A 19216-nucleotide genomic window follows, 5' to 3' on the forward strand; every position below is an offset into this window, starting at 1 on the left:
TCTTCTCTCCCTATAACAACGAGCATCCCTAAGAGAGAGCATCTCATGCAAACTCCTTTGCTCTGCTGCATCGTCCGTTTCCCCAGCTTTGGCTGAGCCATCCCCAAATAAACACCAGCTCTAATCCCCTGCTCTCTCCATCTGTCCCCAGGGGCTCAGCACCTTTGTAAGAAAAGCTGTCATTGCCTTGCAACCCAAAAAATCAGCACCTAAAAATATCAGCTGGTGCTTTTATAAATAAAAACAGAGGCATATCAGATAAAACCCATCAGAGACCCAGTGGATGCTTGGTGACCACATGTGTGCAAGCACACCATGCCACCTGCCTGGGGGGACAAGCAGCAGGCAGTGAGGCAAACCTCAAGGGCAGTGATGCCAGCTGACTTGTGGAGAATAAAACCCTCCACCAACTCTTCCAGAAAGAAAAAAAAACAAAACACCAACAAACCCTTCAACAAACCAACCCCCCTGGCCATTTCAGCCAGCGGCAAAGCTAACAAGCAAATCAAACAGAGAAATATCCCAGCAGACCTCAACTAGCTGAACAAACAAACGGAGAAACTCCAGTTCCAAAGAGCAGCGGAGCTGGGTTACGAAACGAGATTTTTGGTACAAAAGGAAACTTACAGCTATCTCTGGTGATTAGACACGGAAGAGGAAGGTCGCTGTGGGTGTCAGGCCACACTTCACACACATGTAGGTTATTCAATCAATATTTGTCCTGGAATCACATGTGGCGGAAAAATTTGCAAGTGAATGGTCAGCAGAATTTAATGCTCGTATTCATTCATGTCGTGCTCTTGGATGGACATGCATTTTTAAATCTAGCACAACCTAAGATTCAGAATCCATGTTTTTAGCCAAAATATAGGAAAATTAAATTAATTCAAATTAAATGCTGTACTTGTACATGCCTTTCAATTACATCTTCAGCAGGATGTGGTCCCCTCACCTATGATTTTAGAAAGGGATCGGTGGTAGGAGAGAGATTATTTGAATTTCCAAGTTCTGGACCTAATGGGAAAAGTCATTTAGTTAAGGCTTCAGAAAGACAACCCTGTCCACAGAAAACTTCCCCAAACCAGAAGGGAGGGATTTATTCCAGCCATCACTGCATTCCCCGGCCACACTGCTATACTGGTATTAGAGGTTTTATTTAGGGTCATGGCAGTAACAGCGGGAAGATATAATCCTCTGATGAACAGACAGCTGTTACCCCCTGCCTTCATGAAAATGATGATCTCAGGTTCAGGATACTGTCTCCTTGAATCATCGTATTTTTTTTAACCCCCCCTGTGAATTCACCACAATAGATTGTTTGCTTATTTTCACATCATAAAGTCATGACCCAATTCCCCCCACCCCTAGCAAGAGTTAAAGGAAATTTGACTGTAGGGGCTCTAACCATGAACTTTAGAATTTGGCTGCAAGTAATGATGATTAAAATACAAACAAATCACACCAAAAACAGACAAACCCCAACCCTCTTCACTAGTGAATTAAAGGCAAAATATATACAAGGCACAGCACAACATCTAGTTCACATCAGGTTGTGATATAGCTGATGGGTGGCATTGAATACCTATAATAGGGGCAGGATGCCTCTAAGTCCTTGAAATAGTGGGTCTTGGAGCTATTAGTGCTCCCTAAGTTTGCATAGGGGGTAATTTCAGCTGCACAGGGGAAAGCCTGGGAGAGGAGAGCTCCATTCAACGGCACAGAGATTTACAGAAGAAAGGCAAATACAGACGCAGGGTGGTTGCTTCAGGGCAGAAGCTTTCAGAGAGAAGTTTGTTTTAATAGCCTAGCTGGAATTCACGGGGAAAACAGCTCAATCAGCCCCGGTCAGGAAGGGTGAGGGCAGAGATTATGTTCCTCTGGCAGCCTGTCCTGCTGAAGCCCTCATGCTCCAGCACAAGACAAAGCACTGCCATGTCCCACATCAGATGTGCTTTGTTCCTTGTGCAGCTAATGCCAAAGAAAAAAGCCTCTAAGTCGGTCACACTGTGTTAAAGATCGCTTTGATTAACTTCAAACGGCCTGGTGAAATCATCCACTGTGCATGCAAGGCTGCACTGCTTCCAGAGGTGATGCTGCAGGAGGGCAGAGGGATGAGCAGGGAGTGCTGCCCAGGTCAGGGACACATCCATGTCTAGGAGAAAGCCATTCATCCACACAGTGGGTGGAAAACCAGTAAACTTCATCCCCAGGGGACTTGGCACAGCACTATCCCGGTGTATTCACAGGATAAAGCATCCCTCCCTCTCTTGCAAACCATTTCTCTTCCACTTGCTCGCTTCCTCCCCTCTAAAAACATTCACCTTTAGGGCAATGCTGACCCATGCTAGTGTTGTTTGGGGAGAGGAAACTCCACATACAAAGTGGGCACCCTGGTGCTAAACAGGGCTTATCCTGCAAACGGTGAACAGAGCTGGCACGTTTCAGGTGGAAAGCTGCTCTTTCTAGGTTTCACCCTTAAAAAACTATTCTATTTGCATTTTGTCACATCCACCAAGGAATATTCAAATGGGAGAGGGAAAAGAAAAGTTCTCCCTCAATGTGCTCTGGTCCTCAGTCTCTTTGGCACTGAGCATTTACAGTGTCCTGCATCACCATGTGCTGTCCTTTGGCTCTGAATTGGGACAAAACTGCACAGACCTAGGCATAATTTAAATTATGTCTCATGGGAATCGCTCTTAATACTCTGTAATATATTTCCTTAAACGGCCACACATTTTGCCTAAAATTACTTGGCTTGATGCCCTTGAAAAACATCCACTTCAGAAACAATTGCATACTGAATCTGAGCATTTGAAGTATGGGGACAAATGACCCCACCAACAAAGTCAACCTCTTATCTTTATGGGCCACCCTCCTCCTCCTTCTCTCTGCAGTCCAGATATGCTTCATACACAGCAATAAAAGCAACATATCCCTCACCTTTCTTGTTCTGGTTGGCAGGTAAATAGTAAAGGCTCAAGACTAGCAGATGGCTATTCAAACAAATTCACGTCTTATGGAGCCAACAAAAGATTAACACACCCATGTTTTCACTGTGTGGTTCTGTGAGCTATAAGGATTGTTCTAAAGACAGAAACTGCAAGCAGTTGTTTTCAAGGGCACAATATGCTTCATGATATATTATCAGATATTATATTCGGTCCTCTGAAACACTGATTAGGTATCATAGCTAGTCAGTTTAAAATTCCTGTACCTTTTCAAGAATAAAAATAGGAAGAGGTGGCAACATGTCTGTTTAGAGCAGTAGGAAACGTGAGCCAGGAGATTTCTTGATATTAGAAAAAGGAATTTCAAGACTAATTGAAGTTCTGTGACTTTTATACTTTTCTTTATATCCACGTCTTTTTATATCCTACTTCTTTTTCTCACAAAAATGCTTTCTACTCCCCTAAAATAAACAATCATTCAGGTAAAACTGTACAGAGAGGCAGGACTTTATGGCCCCTTGTGAGTTGATGGGTAGCCCGTAACACTAGTACCGCATAAATTAGTGCAGGCAGCAGGTCTCTCCTGAAATACGCTTCAAGTTTCTCAACACCAGGTGTCAATCCTACCATAGCACCACTAAGCCCTTTTCTCGGAGGTTTTCACCGATGCCTCAAATATAAAGGCGTCTTAGGCACCTTTAGGATTTCTTCTTATGGTCATCTCACTATCATCTGACCTAAGGATAACAGGGCGAGTGGCACACACAAATATTCCCTGTTCCTTTAGCATGTGGATATCTGACCCTGGCCACCTTCTGTACCTCAAGTGAGTTGCAAGGGGAGTTGTACTGACATTAGAGCATCAGTGAGGGAAGCCAGGACTATGCCAGCAGAGACGAGACATAGATGAACCAGCACTGATAACAGAGCTAGAGAAGACATTTGACCACTCATTACAGGAGGGATAAGACAAGGACTGGAAGATATAATTCTGACATCCTTGTTTTATTTATTTCCAATGGAAAACTGATATTTTTGCACTCAAAGTACAAGATGGGACATGACGGCACCACACTTGAGGTTTCATTTATATCTGTACAGCACATCCGACCCCACTTAACTGCATATTCCTGTGGTTTAGAAGCTTGCATTAAAATTCAAGTCCTAGCCTCCCCATAACTTCCAGTTCATCCACGTTCATTCATTATCTGCTGGCAAAGAACTCCAGGTTAAGTTCTGTTTCCTTCATATCTCTTACGGGCATAACAGCTATTTTGCTGGCAATTTTAACAGCTTGGAGTTAAAAATAAGGCATGGATACATTTGATCAGCTTCAGTTCAGCGTATGAACACTCAGAATATTGATTCAAAGAAGCATGGAGCTAGCTGCAGCAATCGTTCTGGTTTCTGACTGAATGGTCACATCAATGTTTTTCTTCCCCAGAACCCCTTATTTTCAAGGCACATTTAACAGAGCTTTGGAATTCCAGGGTTTAATTCTGTAAACATTGCTCCTGCTGCAAGTCATAGAACTTAAAAAGCAACATAAAACTCTCATAACACAAGACCTTGTTTTTCAGAGGAGATACGCATTTAAGGCAAATGTTGCCATAAAGCTAGATTCCAATCTGCTCCCCCATGGAGAATAATACTTTAATTCAGCAGTAGTCCCATTAAAGCCTTTGGGATTACTCCACAGTACAGTGCATTTCAAAAGGGGTATCGTCTTTAGGCTGCAGCTCTAGGAAGCAACACCATGGTTGTGTGGTCCTACCAATAGTTTGAATGCGGCTTATTGCATCTTATCTTATTGGCAGCATAGAAAAGAACTCTTTCAATTAGTTTCCAAAATAAGTGAATTTAATCAGAATGTTGTGAAATACTTGATATTTACCAAATATTTAGTTTTGTGCTAAACAACAAGTTTTTAGCTAGGATTCACCTATTCTTGCTACAGAAGCCTCTTTCTTTGAAGCAGCTTGTTCCCATAGGAACACAATCATGCTGGCATCATGGTGACGGCTAAAACATTTCCAAAAACAACCAGCAGAATAATTCTGCTACATAATCCTTCCACCGCTCTAGTTTGAACGTATGTATTATGTCTTGTTAGTCTAGCATAGACTAGCATCTAGGCAAAATAACTTCTCCACAGGGAAAAATGAAATACATACACACACACACATATACGTGCCTATATATATAACCCAAAATCTGTTAACTCCTTTTGTTGTGTGTCTGAATATTTCCTCTATTTGCTGCATGACTAGCACAAAAACCAGCCACCTTCGAAGACATTGTGGTATACTAAAACTAAACCCTGGAAAGCTTAGTTGCTGTAAATTAGAATTAAACAACTTCGGAAGAAGAAAACACCAGTGTGCCAAGCTTTCCAACAGAAAGACCTCCAGATGGGCCAAATATGTATCAAATGCCATACTAGGAGATCAATACCCTCCCGCTACATTGCCATTTCTTTTGGTTTGCTTTCTGGCTCCTAACTGAGTTTTACTTTGTGACAAATCTTAGAATGGATCTGACAGACTCTTTCCATTACACATACCTTCACAGTGTAATGGATTTATCCTTTCCTTGGGGCTCAAGGAAGTCTGAATTCTGTTCTTTAGGTTTGAATGCCATCTCTCTTCCATTGCTTTTTTCTACACTTGAATGTTTCATTTATTTAAACAGCTTCACTGATCTCAACATGAAGATTACTACAACGAGGTGCTATTCAGTTTGAGCAGAGACAGCATAAAACTTTGGATCTGTCTTGCCAGGGGATTGCTTTTCTGTTTATGTCATTTCCATTTGCTGCTTACAGAACTTTCCTGCCAAAACCTTTGGAGGAGAAATGCATCCTGCTTAGACCAAATTTTAGCAGCTTTAATTTCTATTGGAATGTGTGAGACTCGCATATGGGAAGTTAGGGTTATGTGGGGTGGGCTTGAGCTGATGATCCCCCCCGCAATGACAGCCAGACCCCAATGCATTGCCAGGGTATCCATGGCCATTCCTCTGCACACGACTTCGGTGTTCCTCGAGGTAGGGGCTGGGCTCCCTCCCCTTCCAACATGAAGGCAAGAAGAAGGATTTGGGAAGTGCAGGCACAGCCCCAAGTGAGCATTTCCTAGGTGGCCCAGGGCTGTAGGGTGCTGTGAAAGACCTCTGGAGGGCTGCATGGGAAGCCCGTGACCTGACCCAGCCCATGATGAGATCTCCCCTGCTGGGCACACACCACCACCGCTGAGGTTACCCCTAGATTCCCCCTAGGAAGGTCGCTGCCATTTCATCCCCCTTCTCTGCAACTCAGCCACTTGTGCCAGTTTTTCTGGCTGCCTGGGAGAGAGGTAGAACTGACTTGGCTGAGTATTATGATGTTGGAAATTTGCCAGTGGCAAATATGTACCCAGGAGTATTGCTCGGAGGATCCAGGCAGGACCCACACACCATGCTGGGGGCAAAGAGAAGTGGCTGCAGACACCCTCGGGCCCCCATGCAGGTGACAGGATGGAAGGGTGCAAGCATCTATTTTATTTCTTCCCTCCGGCTGCCTGCTTTCCACGCAGACCTGCTATTAGAACTACCTGCTGAGGATCTCCCGAAGTTAAAAGGGCTCAGAAATCTTCCCTGAAATTTCAGAGCGGAGCGCGTGCAGTGCTCACGGGATATCACATTGCACACAGACCCAAAAATGCCATTGAGCTGAACATAAAACTTGAGCTCCCTCCACCAAAAAGTTTTCCATTTGCCTCCTTCATTCCCCTTAGACTCACACTTCCTGAATGTAATATTTTCAAGAGGAGGAAAAAAAAAACCTCTGAATCCTTTCCCCCCGCCTCGGATATTAAACACTTGCAGTTGAGCTGAACTCATAGGAGAGCCTCTGAAGTGAAACACTCCAGCAGTACATCCCTCCAGGAACTTCAGATGCTATTTATTTAATGTTTTTATTCATTGAAGACTGTGTCTGAAAAGGTGTCAACAGCATTTTCACTCTCACCCAGCTCCTCAGTCTGACTGTCCCGTGAATCGAAGCATTTTTCTACCCTCAGCCAGCAAACTGAAGGACTTGCTCACATTAATGTTTCAGAAACCTGCAGCCTGTTTTAAAATTATCCCAAAGTGATTAAATATTAACAGAGGTTGTGATGAAGACAGATGTTCTTCCAGGCTCCCCTCTGAAATCTTAATATCCAATAATTCTGTACTTGATTCCAAATAATCTCAAAATGGTAAAGAACAGGATAAATCACAGCTGTCACTTAATGAAAACCTTTAAAAAGCTCTTTTTTAACAACCGGTTTTTCTGTCCCTCTGCCGTTACAAGTTGCTTTTTATTTACACCACTGCTTAAGGAGATTTCCAGGCAGACAGGACATTTGCTCAGTTCTCATCTCAATAAAGACTGGTCCATTTTGAACCTCACACCTTCATTAACTTATTAGGATTAAACAAATTAAATAAATCTGATTTCACAGAAGAAAACTGAAGCGAGACAAGGACAAACAGAGAAAGGGGTTGTTTTTTGTACAAGTGCCCACAGTTTTTGTTTTTCAAGGGAGGGAGGAGCTATGTGGCCCTGTTCCCATTTAATCACTCCAGTAAGAGCCAGCAACAGCCACATTCCAGCTGCAGTTCCGACGTGGCCACCTTCCTTGTTTTGTCTAGTTATCCCACAAGCTCACTGAGGCATGGGAGAGCATTTTAGCAGCACCCAATAAAACAGAGCTCCTATTTTAGTGTCAGTCTTTAAGGCATCCAATATGTAGAGTGAACAATGATGACAACAACAAAAAGACCGCAAAGCCAGCTTAAGTTGAATGAGGAACTTTAAAATCCAAGTATGAAAAAAAAATAGTGAGGAGGAATTCAGGTTGAGTGTGCAAGCCCTCAGCCCCTCTGCGTGTACACACCAGACTCAAGGACGGCATCCTTTTCTCCTGCACCTCTTTCCCTCTCCACATCCAAGCAGGCTGCTCCCTCCTCTGCTCTGCCCATTCTGCACTCGTGGTCCAGCAGCTGCCTCTGCCATGCCCCAGAACGGCGGGGAACATTCCTCTCAGCCCTCCTGTAGGTGTAAGGACTGCCTGTGCTCAGCTGGTTCAGCAAACGTGGAACGCTGAGGTTTGCTCCATGAAGATATCCTCACTGCCAGTCTTAACTGCTAGGCAGGACTAAGTCCCCAGCTAGCACGTGAGTTGTGATTCAAAGGCTTAAAACTCAACAGAGGTAGGGAGATTTTGACAGAAAGAACACCCTCTCTTCCTTCCCCAGCCCCACCTCAGGGATAGAAGCCCACCTCCTGAATTCCTGTCTTGGTGCGAGGATGCTGGGGTACTTTGAAGGAAAAGTCACAAGGTTTTCTAATGTGGTGAAATGATGCATTTTTCTTGGTCTTGCCCTTGGAGCTTGCATAACCATTTTGACCAAAGTTCTCCAAGAAATGTTTGGCCTGAACTGGATCTAGAGTGGATGTGACAATGGAAAATGTTAAGTACTCTTAAGAAATGGCTTTTTGCCGCCAGCCTCACCTAAAGGCACTGTAAGTTGGAGTGATGATAGAGATTCCAGTTTTGACCACTTGACTAGACTGTCCTAATTTCTCAAAGAGACAAACAACTATCACATTTGCTCTACCACCCATATGTGTGGTACTAAACTACCGAGGATCTCAAGAACCTTTCCATGCACACACAAACACCACACATATCACACCTCTGATACCCAAACTAAGTGGCATGTTGGAAGCCCTGACCATCCACACCTCAGCTGATCTACAGAGACACCGTTTCATCTTTTCTGAGGGCATCTGCTTCTCCACATCTTGCCCTTCAGTCACACACACTACTCCAAACATATTAGGTGGTCAGAAATCTCTCCCACTTTCCCTCTGCCATATATGAGGTTGGTTTTACATTAACCTGGTAATGTTGGCACCTACCCTGGAACAACACAAGCAAAGTTAGGTTCTTCATAGAGTGGCAAGTGTGGATGTACACATATCCAAGGAACATTGCTCTTTGAACAAGGTGACACTCGGGTCAGTGTCAAGCTTTTATGTTTCAATTAGCAAGGGTCACCCTCAACAAGTGAAACACTCGAGCTCCTGAAAAAATCACTGACAGGAAGCACAAGTATTTAGCATTTCTGAGAATCGGGCTAGATTTACAACAGAGAGAAGGTTAGGGCCTGGCACCAAAATAGGTCTTGCTATCCAGATGCAGTATTAGTCTTCTGTAAAGAATTTGTACTGTCTTTATCCAATTTCCATTCTAAACTACGGCCTTCAGTGAAGCGTATTCAAGCTCCCTCTACCTTTTTTTTCTGCCAGAGCCTCCTTCTAAGCAGAAGGATTATTAAAGTCATATTCCAAGTCTTTCTCCATTGTCACAACTGCTCTCCTCTTATGAAGCGCAATTCTCTTCTTAAAACGGACTCTGGGAAGGAATGAAAAAAACAGTGTTTACAAAGATCTCGCATTTCTTGTTTCTTTAGAGTCTTGCACAGCCGATTTCCTTACAGGCTACAGGCAATATGCCTAACTGTTGGGATCTGACAGTGATACCTATGACCACTGGTAATGATCTCTGTTCTCTGCTACAGGAGGGCAGAAGTGTTATTTCCAGACCACTTCTTTGCTGAGCTTTGTATAACGGCATAACATGACTGAGCCTAAAAGTCAGAAAACAAGCCTGCCAAAATTACAAGAGATAATTGCATTTATTTTTCTTTCCACTAGCTGCCTTGGTCTGCAGCTCTGACAAGTGTCAGTGACAATAAGAAATTTGGTTTTGGCCTATACTGAGGCCACTCAAGAATTGGCCCAGTGACTCATGCTGGTGACTCAGGACCGGTTATTCCTGCAAAGTTAACTCTTGGTATAATACAAATCTTGCTGCTAACTCAAATTCTAGGTGAAGTTTTCAGTTCACCTGCAAAGATATTTTTCAGCTTGACTTGGCAAGCCGCTCAGGTGCCCAGCTTTAACTTAAGGTTCACGACCTTTCAGACTTCATGACCTGCTGGCTGCATGCTTCCACTGCAGCAGGACTGTCACGCTAGTTAAAGTAAATCCAAGACAACATGAGGCTTCCACACTTGGTTTAACTCTCCTCTGGAGGCAGGTACGCAGAGGCACCATTTCTCCAATCTCATTTCTCAGACTGGTAAATTGCTGAGCTTTCATTTTTGTCCAAACTCCCTTCACCCTCTTCAGCCAGACTGTCCACTCACGAGTGTTAGCCCCCGCCTTGCCCCTCCGATTCCATGTCACCTCCGCACACTGACAACTGATGAGTCTCTGTTCCAGTTCTCGATGCACTGGGTGAAAAAGTCATCATGCTCTACCACTCCTATTACCACTTGTCATCCAACTGCTTACATAAGTCTGTGACCTCTGAAATAAAAACATTTGCTTGCACTTGGGTAGAGCCGGTTGGTTGGAAGAGAACTCAGAGAGGGAAATGATTGAAAAAACAGTCACAGAAGCAAGCTTCCAGAATATGTCTTTTTGGTTTTCCTTTCAACTTTGCTATTTCCTCTAGTCAACCACTGGTTCCCCATCAAAGAAAAACGTTTCAGCCAGCAAAGTCAATTTGTTTAACATTTCCACATACCCTCCAGCAGACAGGACTACTATAGCACATGTAATCATCTGTAGCTTTCCTAAGCACAGATCAAAAGGACATAAGCAACTGGAAAAAAAACATTCACCTCAGGTTCTGCACATTCATTGAAATTTGCTACTAAATGTATAAATAGGCCTAGAGAACCTGGTGTTTCTAACGTGCCAATTATCTTCATTCTGCGGTACCCCACTCATTATTAAAAATAGCTTCACTTCAGACTGAAAAAGTCATGCTTTTCTTCTCGTATGCGGCTTTCTCAAAAGGGTTTATTCTCACATGCAGTGAAAGGGATGTTTCAATCCTCCTTCAACATGATTTTTGGAAAAGGCAATCCGTGCATACACAGTACCCCCAGAGGCGACTTGTGCATGTTCAACCACGGGCATCAGTTTAGGTCCACTGAGGTGGGCACAGACATACACTTTGCAAAAGCTGCGCTGGGTGACAAGGTGAGTTCAGCTGAATGAGCCAGGCTAGTAAAGACCTACAAGTTATCCCAATCTCTCTAATTTTGATACAGGAAGCTTGATAAGCTCAACCATTCACATGAGCACTCGTGATCTCAGAGGCGGTATTGTAAAAATCAGGTGCCAAAAAGCATCTGGACACACGTATGGACAAGGAAGAGGTAACACTTTCCTCTGGGACAGCTCTAGAGGAGCTGTAAAGCAGAGGCAGTGACTCCATATAAAATAACGGGTTACAGCAGAGAACAATTTATCCCATCACAAAAGTAATTTTGTAGAAGGAGTGCATAATTCTGCACTCACAAAAACTGTCCCAAGTTAGGTCAGCCTCTGGAACCCTAGCTGGCATTTTGGTGGTGGTTCTCTTCCCGAAACCCATCTGTCACAAGAGGCTGAGTTTGGAAAATATGCTCTGGTATACAGTTGCCATAGCAAGCTTTTGAGCTCCAGAGAAAAAAAGCATGCTCTGTTTCCCCTTGGAAATGCAAGAGGGGAAAAAAATCCCATCTGTAATGCGGGAGGCCTGAGTTTCATGACCTATCTACCATCTAGCAGTCGTCTTTGAACCAGAGGTCAGCATCCAGGGAACGCACTGACCATCAGGCTACCGAGCTGTGACACTTCCCTGTGGCCCAGGAGCCCTCCTCCAAAAAGTTCTGAATACTTTTAAAAGTGGTATTGCCTCAAAAGGAGTACAGAGCTCCTCAGCAGGAGTCAAGGGCATCGTTGCCCCAACATCAGACATCCCACTGGTTCTCAATGCGCGGATGGGCCCTCAATTCAGTAACAGGCATTGCCTGCCCCATCAAAGGAAGGTGGCACACTTGCAATTGCTCCATCTTCCTCACTGAAACAGAAGTTTGAAGGACGCTCTGCAACCACAGGGGTACAGAAAATGCTCCCAGCAGGGGAGAGATGCCAGTTAGGCTCTTCTCTGGGGAGGCGAGTCTAGCACTGAGGCCAACCCACTTCCCACCCAACTGATCTATCCCTGGTATGCCACATCGACCAGCAGACCAGTGCCCTCTGCTAGGAAAGGCACCATCAGCATAAACCTCAAGAAAGCAGTCTGAAATGAGAATGTCCACCTCAAAAATATCACTTAACTCTCTATGAAGGTGGGATCTGGGAAACATGCCTTTCCTCCATCATTTCCCCTTCCCTTGCTCAGTGCTTCCTGCTTGGGATGTAGCAATCTTACCATGTAAGGATCCCACCCCAAGGACTTGGCCCCATAAAGTTCACATTTTGTCGCACTCAGTGCCAATAAAAGCCAAACTTTCAGAAATCAATCCAAGTCACAGAGCTCAATTCTAAAGTAACTGAACACTCAAAAGGACAATTCTGAGAGGAACACAAAACTGGGTCCATAGCTTCCTCCAAGAACAGGATCGGGTACCCCTCTCTGACCAATCTATCTCTCTTTTTTTTTTTTTAAATCAAATTAGCAAACTTTTGATAAAAACACAGGGAGCACCATAATATTTGTGACAGTTTGGGATGGCTATAAATCACCCACCAACTGTAACTGGTATAGAATATAAGTCATTGTAATGCTTCACGAAGACGACGCACGTTGCTATCTCACAACAGCCATATGTTCTGCTGTTTGTATGTCTCTGTTATCCAATCCTTACATAAGCTGTTGATGAAATTATCATCACAGGACAAGAACACTTGTAGCACGGTTGAGTTGATCAAAATAAAGTAATGAAGAAATGAAGGCGCTTTATGCTGAGGTGGGACTGGCTGCTCGCCATCCCAAGCTGCAGCTGCAGGAGGAAGGAGCACGCAGACCTGCAGTCAGCTGCATAACAACCATCACTTTGAAAAAAAAATGGAGAATACAGAAAATCTGGAGCTTGGAGTGAAAAAATAAAGACCTGCACTTGGTGCAGGGCAGAGGGAAGGGCTGGAAAGGAGGGTGCTTTAATGGTTTAAGGGACTTGTGAGGTATTACACACATCCCTACCCACCCATTCACATGGACGCACAGACACACAACATACACACACACAGGCACAGACACAGAGATGTAAATACAGAGACACACACACTCAAAGTCATACACACACAGATCGACGCACACACACATACACATACTCACAGGCATACACACACGCAGACTGACACACAGACACAGAAACACACACACAGGCGCACAGGCACAGAGACACAGACATACACACACACAGGCACACATACACACACATACATATATGCATAGATTGACACACGCACACACACGCTCAGACACACACACAGACAGACACTTGCAGAGACATACAGACACGTATACACACAGACAGGCGCACAGGCACACAGACACAAACAGAGATACACATATACACACACAGATAGGCACATATGCACAGACACACACACAGATAGACACACACGTACCGACACACACAGAAAGACATACACACAGAGATAAGACACACACGTACAGACACACACAGAAACATATACACACAGAGATAAGACACGTGTACAGACACAGAGACACTTGGACATGTACACACAGATAGACAGACACACTCACAGACACTCAGACTCAGACATAAACACACACAGACACACACACACATAGACACACACACAAGCTCACAGACACTGACACACACACTCAAATACACACAGACACATACACACACTCACAGACAGACACACACAGACAGACACACACGTACAGAGACACTTGGACATATACACACAGATAGACACTCTCAGACACGCACTTACAGACTCACAAACACTCAGACACCCATACAGAGAGACACACATGCACAAGCACACACACAGTCACACACTGAAATACACACACAGACACACGCATACACAGACACACATGCACAGACACACAGACATACACACTCAGACACACACATACACACTCAGACACACACGCACAAGCACACAGAGACACTCACAGACACACTCACACACTCAAATGCACACACAGACGCAGACAGACACACATACACACACAGCCACAGCCCCACACGCACACGAGCTGAGGGAGACCCTGCTCCGCTCCGCAGCGGGGGACGCGCCGCCCGCCCCCGAGCGCATCCCAGGGGGCTGCCCCCACCGCCTGCCCGAGCCCAGCCGAGCCCAGCCGAGCCCAGCCGAGCCCAGCCGAGCCCAGCCGAGCCCAGCCGAGCCCAGCCGAGCCGCATCGCTCGGGGCCGGCGGCGCCGGTGCCAGCCTCCGAGAGCCATGTGCCATGTACTACGGGCAGACTCCACCTTCCCCGGCTCCCCCCGCCCCCACGCATCCAGGAAGGGAAAAACAGGAGGAGGAGGAGGAGGAGAAGAAGGAGGGGGAGGAGGGGTGAAGGGGGTGAAAGGGGAAGAAAAAAAAAAAAAAAGAAAAAAAAAAAGAGAGAGGTTGAAAGGAGGGAGCTCGCCGAGACCCACCCTTCTCCCTCCTCCTCCGGGCTGCCGGCCGGGCTTTTGTTTTCCTCGCCGCCCGCTTCCCGCACGTGACCGCGGCCGCGGCGATAAAGCGGGCGGGGGGCGCCGCTCCCTCCGCTCCCGGCAGCGCCGCCGAACGGGGGGCGCCCGGCCGGCCATGGCGGCGGCCGCCGCGGGCAGCCCCGCCGCCCCCGCCCCGCTGCCCGAGCCCTGCCCGAGGAAGGCGGCCCCGCCGCGCGGAGACCCCCGCCGCAGGCAGGCAGCGCTCTCCTTCCTCACCAGCATCTCCCTCGACGGGCGGCCCCCCCCGCCGCCGGGCGACGGCCCCGCGGCCAAGCCCCGCCAGCCTCCGCCGCGCAGCCCCCCGGCGGCGCCCCCCGACGCCCGGGAGGAGGACGACGACGACGAGGAGGAGGAGGAGGACGCCTTCGCCGCCGTGCAGGTGCCGGCCGCCGCCTTCCTGGGCGCCGCGGCGGCGGGGACCCGCGGGAGGCTCAACTCGTTCACGGCGGGGGTGCTGCCCGTGCCCTTCGGCCGCGCCAGCCCGCAGGGTCCCGCCGAGCCGGGGCAGCCCGGGGCCGCCTTCGAGCTGCAGCGCTCCCGGTAAGGCGCGGCGCGCGGGCGGGGGGGACCCGCGCGGCTACGGCAGCCCCGGTGCCCATCGCGGGGGGACCCGAGTGGGGAGACCTCGCACAGCCACAGCGTCCCCGGTACCCATCACAGGGTGACCCGAGCGGGGAGGACCCAGGGGACCGGCTCCTGTCCCCGCGCAGCCACGGTTACAGCATCCCCGGTACCCATTGCGGGGTGACCCGAACGGGGGCACCCCAAGCAGCTACAGCATCCCCGGTACCCATCGCGGGGTGATCTGAGCGAGGGGCACCCGGGGGACCAGCTCCTGTCCCCGCACAGCCACAGCATCCCTGGTACCCATCGCAGGGTGACCCGAGTGGGGGGACCCCAAGCAGCCACAGCATCCCCGATTATCCATCACAGGGTGACCCTAGCGGGACTGACCCGCACAGCCACAGCATCCGCACCATGCGTCTTGAGGGCACGGGCCAAACGCTTCTCGGACGCTGTCAGGCTTGGCGCAGCAGCTGGTTCCCTGGGGATCCCATCTCTCTGGGAGAGGAGCCTTTTCCTAACACCCACCCTAGTGATGTGCTTGCCCCTCGGGAAGGGTGGCAAGGGAGCCCCATTACCCAATGTGCCCCTGAGCCTACCTCCTCTGGGGAGAGTTGGACAGGTTGGAGAAGGTACCTCAGCCTCCTGGATGGTGGGAGTTATTCCTGCCTGGGTGCTCGGCTGCCACCCGGCTGGAAAAATGTGGACCGGAGAGGATGTGGGGGCAAGCAGGGACAGGTTGGAGAAGGTGCCCCAGCTTGCTAAAGTCATTCCCACTTGAGCACCAGGCTGCCACCCGGCTTGAGAAAAGCAATGGCACCAGCAGGGATGTAGGAACAGGCAGGGACAGGTTGGAGAAGGTGCCCCAGCCTCCTAGAGTCATTCCCGCTCGGCTATCCAGCTGCTGCCCAGCTAGGGGAAGCAATAGCACCAGCAGGGGTGTAGGAATGGGCAGGGACAGGTTGAAGAAGGTGCCCCAGCCTCCTAGAGTCATTCCCACACAGTTACTCGGCTGCTGCCCGGCTGGGGGAAGCGATAGCACCAGCAGGGATGTGGGAGCGGGCAGGGACAGGTTGTCGAAGGTGCCCCAGCCTCCTGGAATCATTCCCATCTGAGTGCAAGTGGTGGAAAGTTCCGCTCATGGTAAGCAATGCAGGCATAGGCTTGCACAGCCGCTGTACCTTCCTGCACATCAAGTGCTCCCAAGCAGTTGTCACCCCTTTTTCATGGTGGCGGGTTCAGTCCGCTGTTCCGCCTATCTTCCAGGCAGCGGGCTGGGAGCCAGCCCTCAGCCAAGTGCCCTGTAGCCAGATCTGTAGCTTGCAAATGGAAAGGAAGTCTTTTCCATGGATGCCTATGGATTGCGGTGTATGCAGCGTCTCGCTGCCTCCCTAAATAAGCCCTTTATGTACAAACACTTCGGGTTCCTCTGGTGTGTTCCTTGCCGCTGGGTACTCTTTTAATCTTTTAATGAGCTCATCCCTAAAGAATAACCTCATCTGCTGGAAAACCTGAGACTTTTGGCTAAGAAGGTGTAATCATGTGAAAATGTGCAAATGCATATAGATTAATTGCTTCACGAGTACAAAATCATCTTCCGTTACTTCTTTTGCAACCCATTCATATATCAGAGGTTGACGGGGGAGAGAGCCAGGGAATAAGCCGGAGGAAATTACTGCCTTCTCTAAGCCCAGATCAGTCACCACTCCCACATTCCCCATTTGCCACACTCTCTTCTTGTTTCTCCCTTGGACAAGTAGGTAGACTTCGAGTCACATGTTATTGCCAGGGTTTGTAAGGGTAATTGAGCATAGATAGCTGTAGAAAAATCCCATTCAAAACCAACAAGCTTGGAGAAATTGGAGAAATTCCAAGACAATGTTGTCTTAGCTGTGTGCCTCACTGTTGCTTGGTGGTTTTTTTGGGTTTTTTTCTTCCTCCATCTGGATTGTATCAGTGGCTTTTTTGAGCCCCTTTTCAGGTGCTGTGCTAGGGAGTTCCACTTTCCCAGGTAAAATGCCTGCTGGTGTGTTACCACCCATCTTCTCCTGGTTATGTATATCTCAAAGTATTTCCTGCACCAACAACCCGCTAATTGTGCTGTGGATCACCAGCACAGCAACGTGACACACGCACGCTTGTGCATTTTAGTCAGTGACATTGTTCCGCACACCGCTTCCCCTCACCTTGTGAGTTAGGAGTGACTCATAGACCACGATTTGGGAATTGCTTTCCGACTCTTTAGAGTCTTACTTGTTGGTGATATTGCGCTTGGCAGTACCCTTGTAGTGTTCAAGAGACTGGATTCTTCTTGGCCTTCCACTTAGTGAGTTTATTACTTGTGTAGGGTTCCCATGACATCTTTCTGGATTCCCATGATGTCATTCTGGATTCCTAAGAATCCTTCTGGGTTTTCCTTGCTTGCACGCTTTGATCCCGCACTCAACTTTGTGAGGGATGCTCAGATTTCACCTGTATCACCTCTTCCCTCAACCTGTCATTGTTTTCCCTTGCCTCTGTTTGTCACTCTGAATTTTTCCTTCCACAGAAGATGTTTCCTTTTGTTACATGGAAACAGTGTGGAATTTAAGAAGGAAAGGTAATTACTGTTCTTGTTTACAATCTAGAAATCCAATGTGGTGCAATTTGGGCTGTGCTGATAGCGTGCAAACAAGCTGAATGGATAGCCCAAATCCATTGCAAGGGAAATCACCTAATGAAGCCTTGTCAGGGTGCTCCTCCAGTCCTGTAACAGGCCTCCTTTTTGCTGTATATTTTCCTGTGGTGTAAGATGCAAAGAAAGTGCTGGTTTTCTCATGCTCTTTAGAGCTAGAGTCAGCTGTGGCAGAGACCTTGCATTATTCCAGAGGCAAGTGCGAGGCTCTTTATTGTAGCACCTGGTTACTGCTGGTGCAGGAGAGCTCTAGGTTATGCTCCCAGCTTTGCTGACTGCTGTGACGCTGCACGTGAGCAGCTTCAAGCAGACTCTCCCCTACCCTTGACAGATTTTTTTTTTCCTGTTCTGGAAAAGGTATATATTTTCAAACATTGGGAAGGGACAGTTGCAGACCACCCTGGAGGTTGTATGAGTGTTTGCTCATCATCATCTCAATGAGAAGATGTGGTAGGGACTCTGATTGCTGGGTTCGGTCTTAGCTGCACAGAAGACAAATTGCAGGCATGCACAGGGCTGGCACGAGCCCGAGGACGCAGAGTTCGAGCAGACCTTCTGCTGCTCTCTTCATGGAGAGGAAGGAGCCAAATGCCCAGCACGTGGCCTGCCCTTCTTGGCGCGACGGAGTGTGACAAGCATTAGCTCACCTGCAGAAGGATGCAGAGAAACAGAGAGGAGAATCAGAGATTTTTTTTTTTGTAGTTCATGTGTGCGTCTACTGTCTCTCCTCCCACCCTTCCGCTCTCCTTGCAGCGGGCTTGAAATTGAATTTGATGTGCTGTTTGACAGACTAGTCCTCTGTGCCGAGACATGCAAGTTATGTTGTAATGTGAAACCATTTTCTATTACAGTATCAGGCAGAACAGGCTGCCTTATGTTGTTGTTTTTATTTAGTTTTCATAAACCATTGTGAGCATATAATCAGTTTCCTGGCTTTTTTGTTTGTGTTAGAAGTTTGTATAATTGCGTACTAGTTTATATTTAACAAGGTTATCATTAATGTGGTTTGGGTTTGAACTCTGTGTGTATTCACAAGAAACAAACAATACAGAAAAAAACCCCAACCCATGGAGTTTCTAGCATTCTGGAGGCTAGTATGTAATTATGTATAAATGGAAAAAAACCCGCTTGTTCAGAAGTCAGCTTGTTGATGCTGAAGGCTCCTGTCTAGTGTAGAAAGAGTTTCAGTTTTGTGGTGAATGGGTAGCTGAGGACATGAGACTGCTGGAAGCGAGGAGCAAGTTCTCCCAGGTTTTTCTACATGTCAAATTTATATCTAATTTAATAGCTTCATCCTAAATTAGTTCTGTGGAATAAGACTTACGCAACACTGGTTTAAAACAATTTCAGATCCTAGAGGCTAGGTGGTGGTCCCGGGTATGTGTTTTTATGTACGCCTAAACTTCTTGTGGCCATAGCATTCTTTGAGAAAGATACTTCTGTTTCCAGT

The 19216-nt window shown here is 47.2% G+C and overlaps 1 protein-coding gene across 1 annotated transcript in view; it reads left to right on the plus strand.

Moving 5' to 3' along the window:
- The first annotated feature begins 14611 nt into the window (after positions 1–14611).
- CABLES1 (Cdk5 and Abl enzyme substrate 1) overlaps positions 14612–19216 on the plus strand; it is a 76133-nt gene continuing 71528 nt past the window's right edge. The window contains exon 1 of the mRNA XM_069853951.1: positions 14612–15068. Coding sequence (XP_069710052.1) covers positions 14623–15068 — 446 coding nt within the window. The 5' untranslated portion in view covers positions 14612–14622. The remainder of the gene's footprint in view (positions 15069–19216) is intronic.

This window comes from Phaenicophaeus curvirostris, chromosome 3, assembly GCF_032191515.1.
Source record: "Phaenicophaeus curvirostris isolate KB17595 chromosome 3, BPBGC_Pcur_1.0, whole genome shotgun sequence".
In the NCBI taxonomy this organism is placed as follows: Eukaryota; Metazoa; Chordata; class Aves; order Cuculiformes; family Cuculidae; genus Phaenicophaeus; species Phaenicophaeus curvirostris.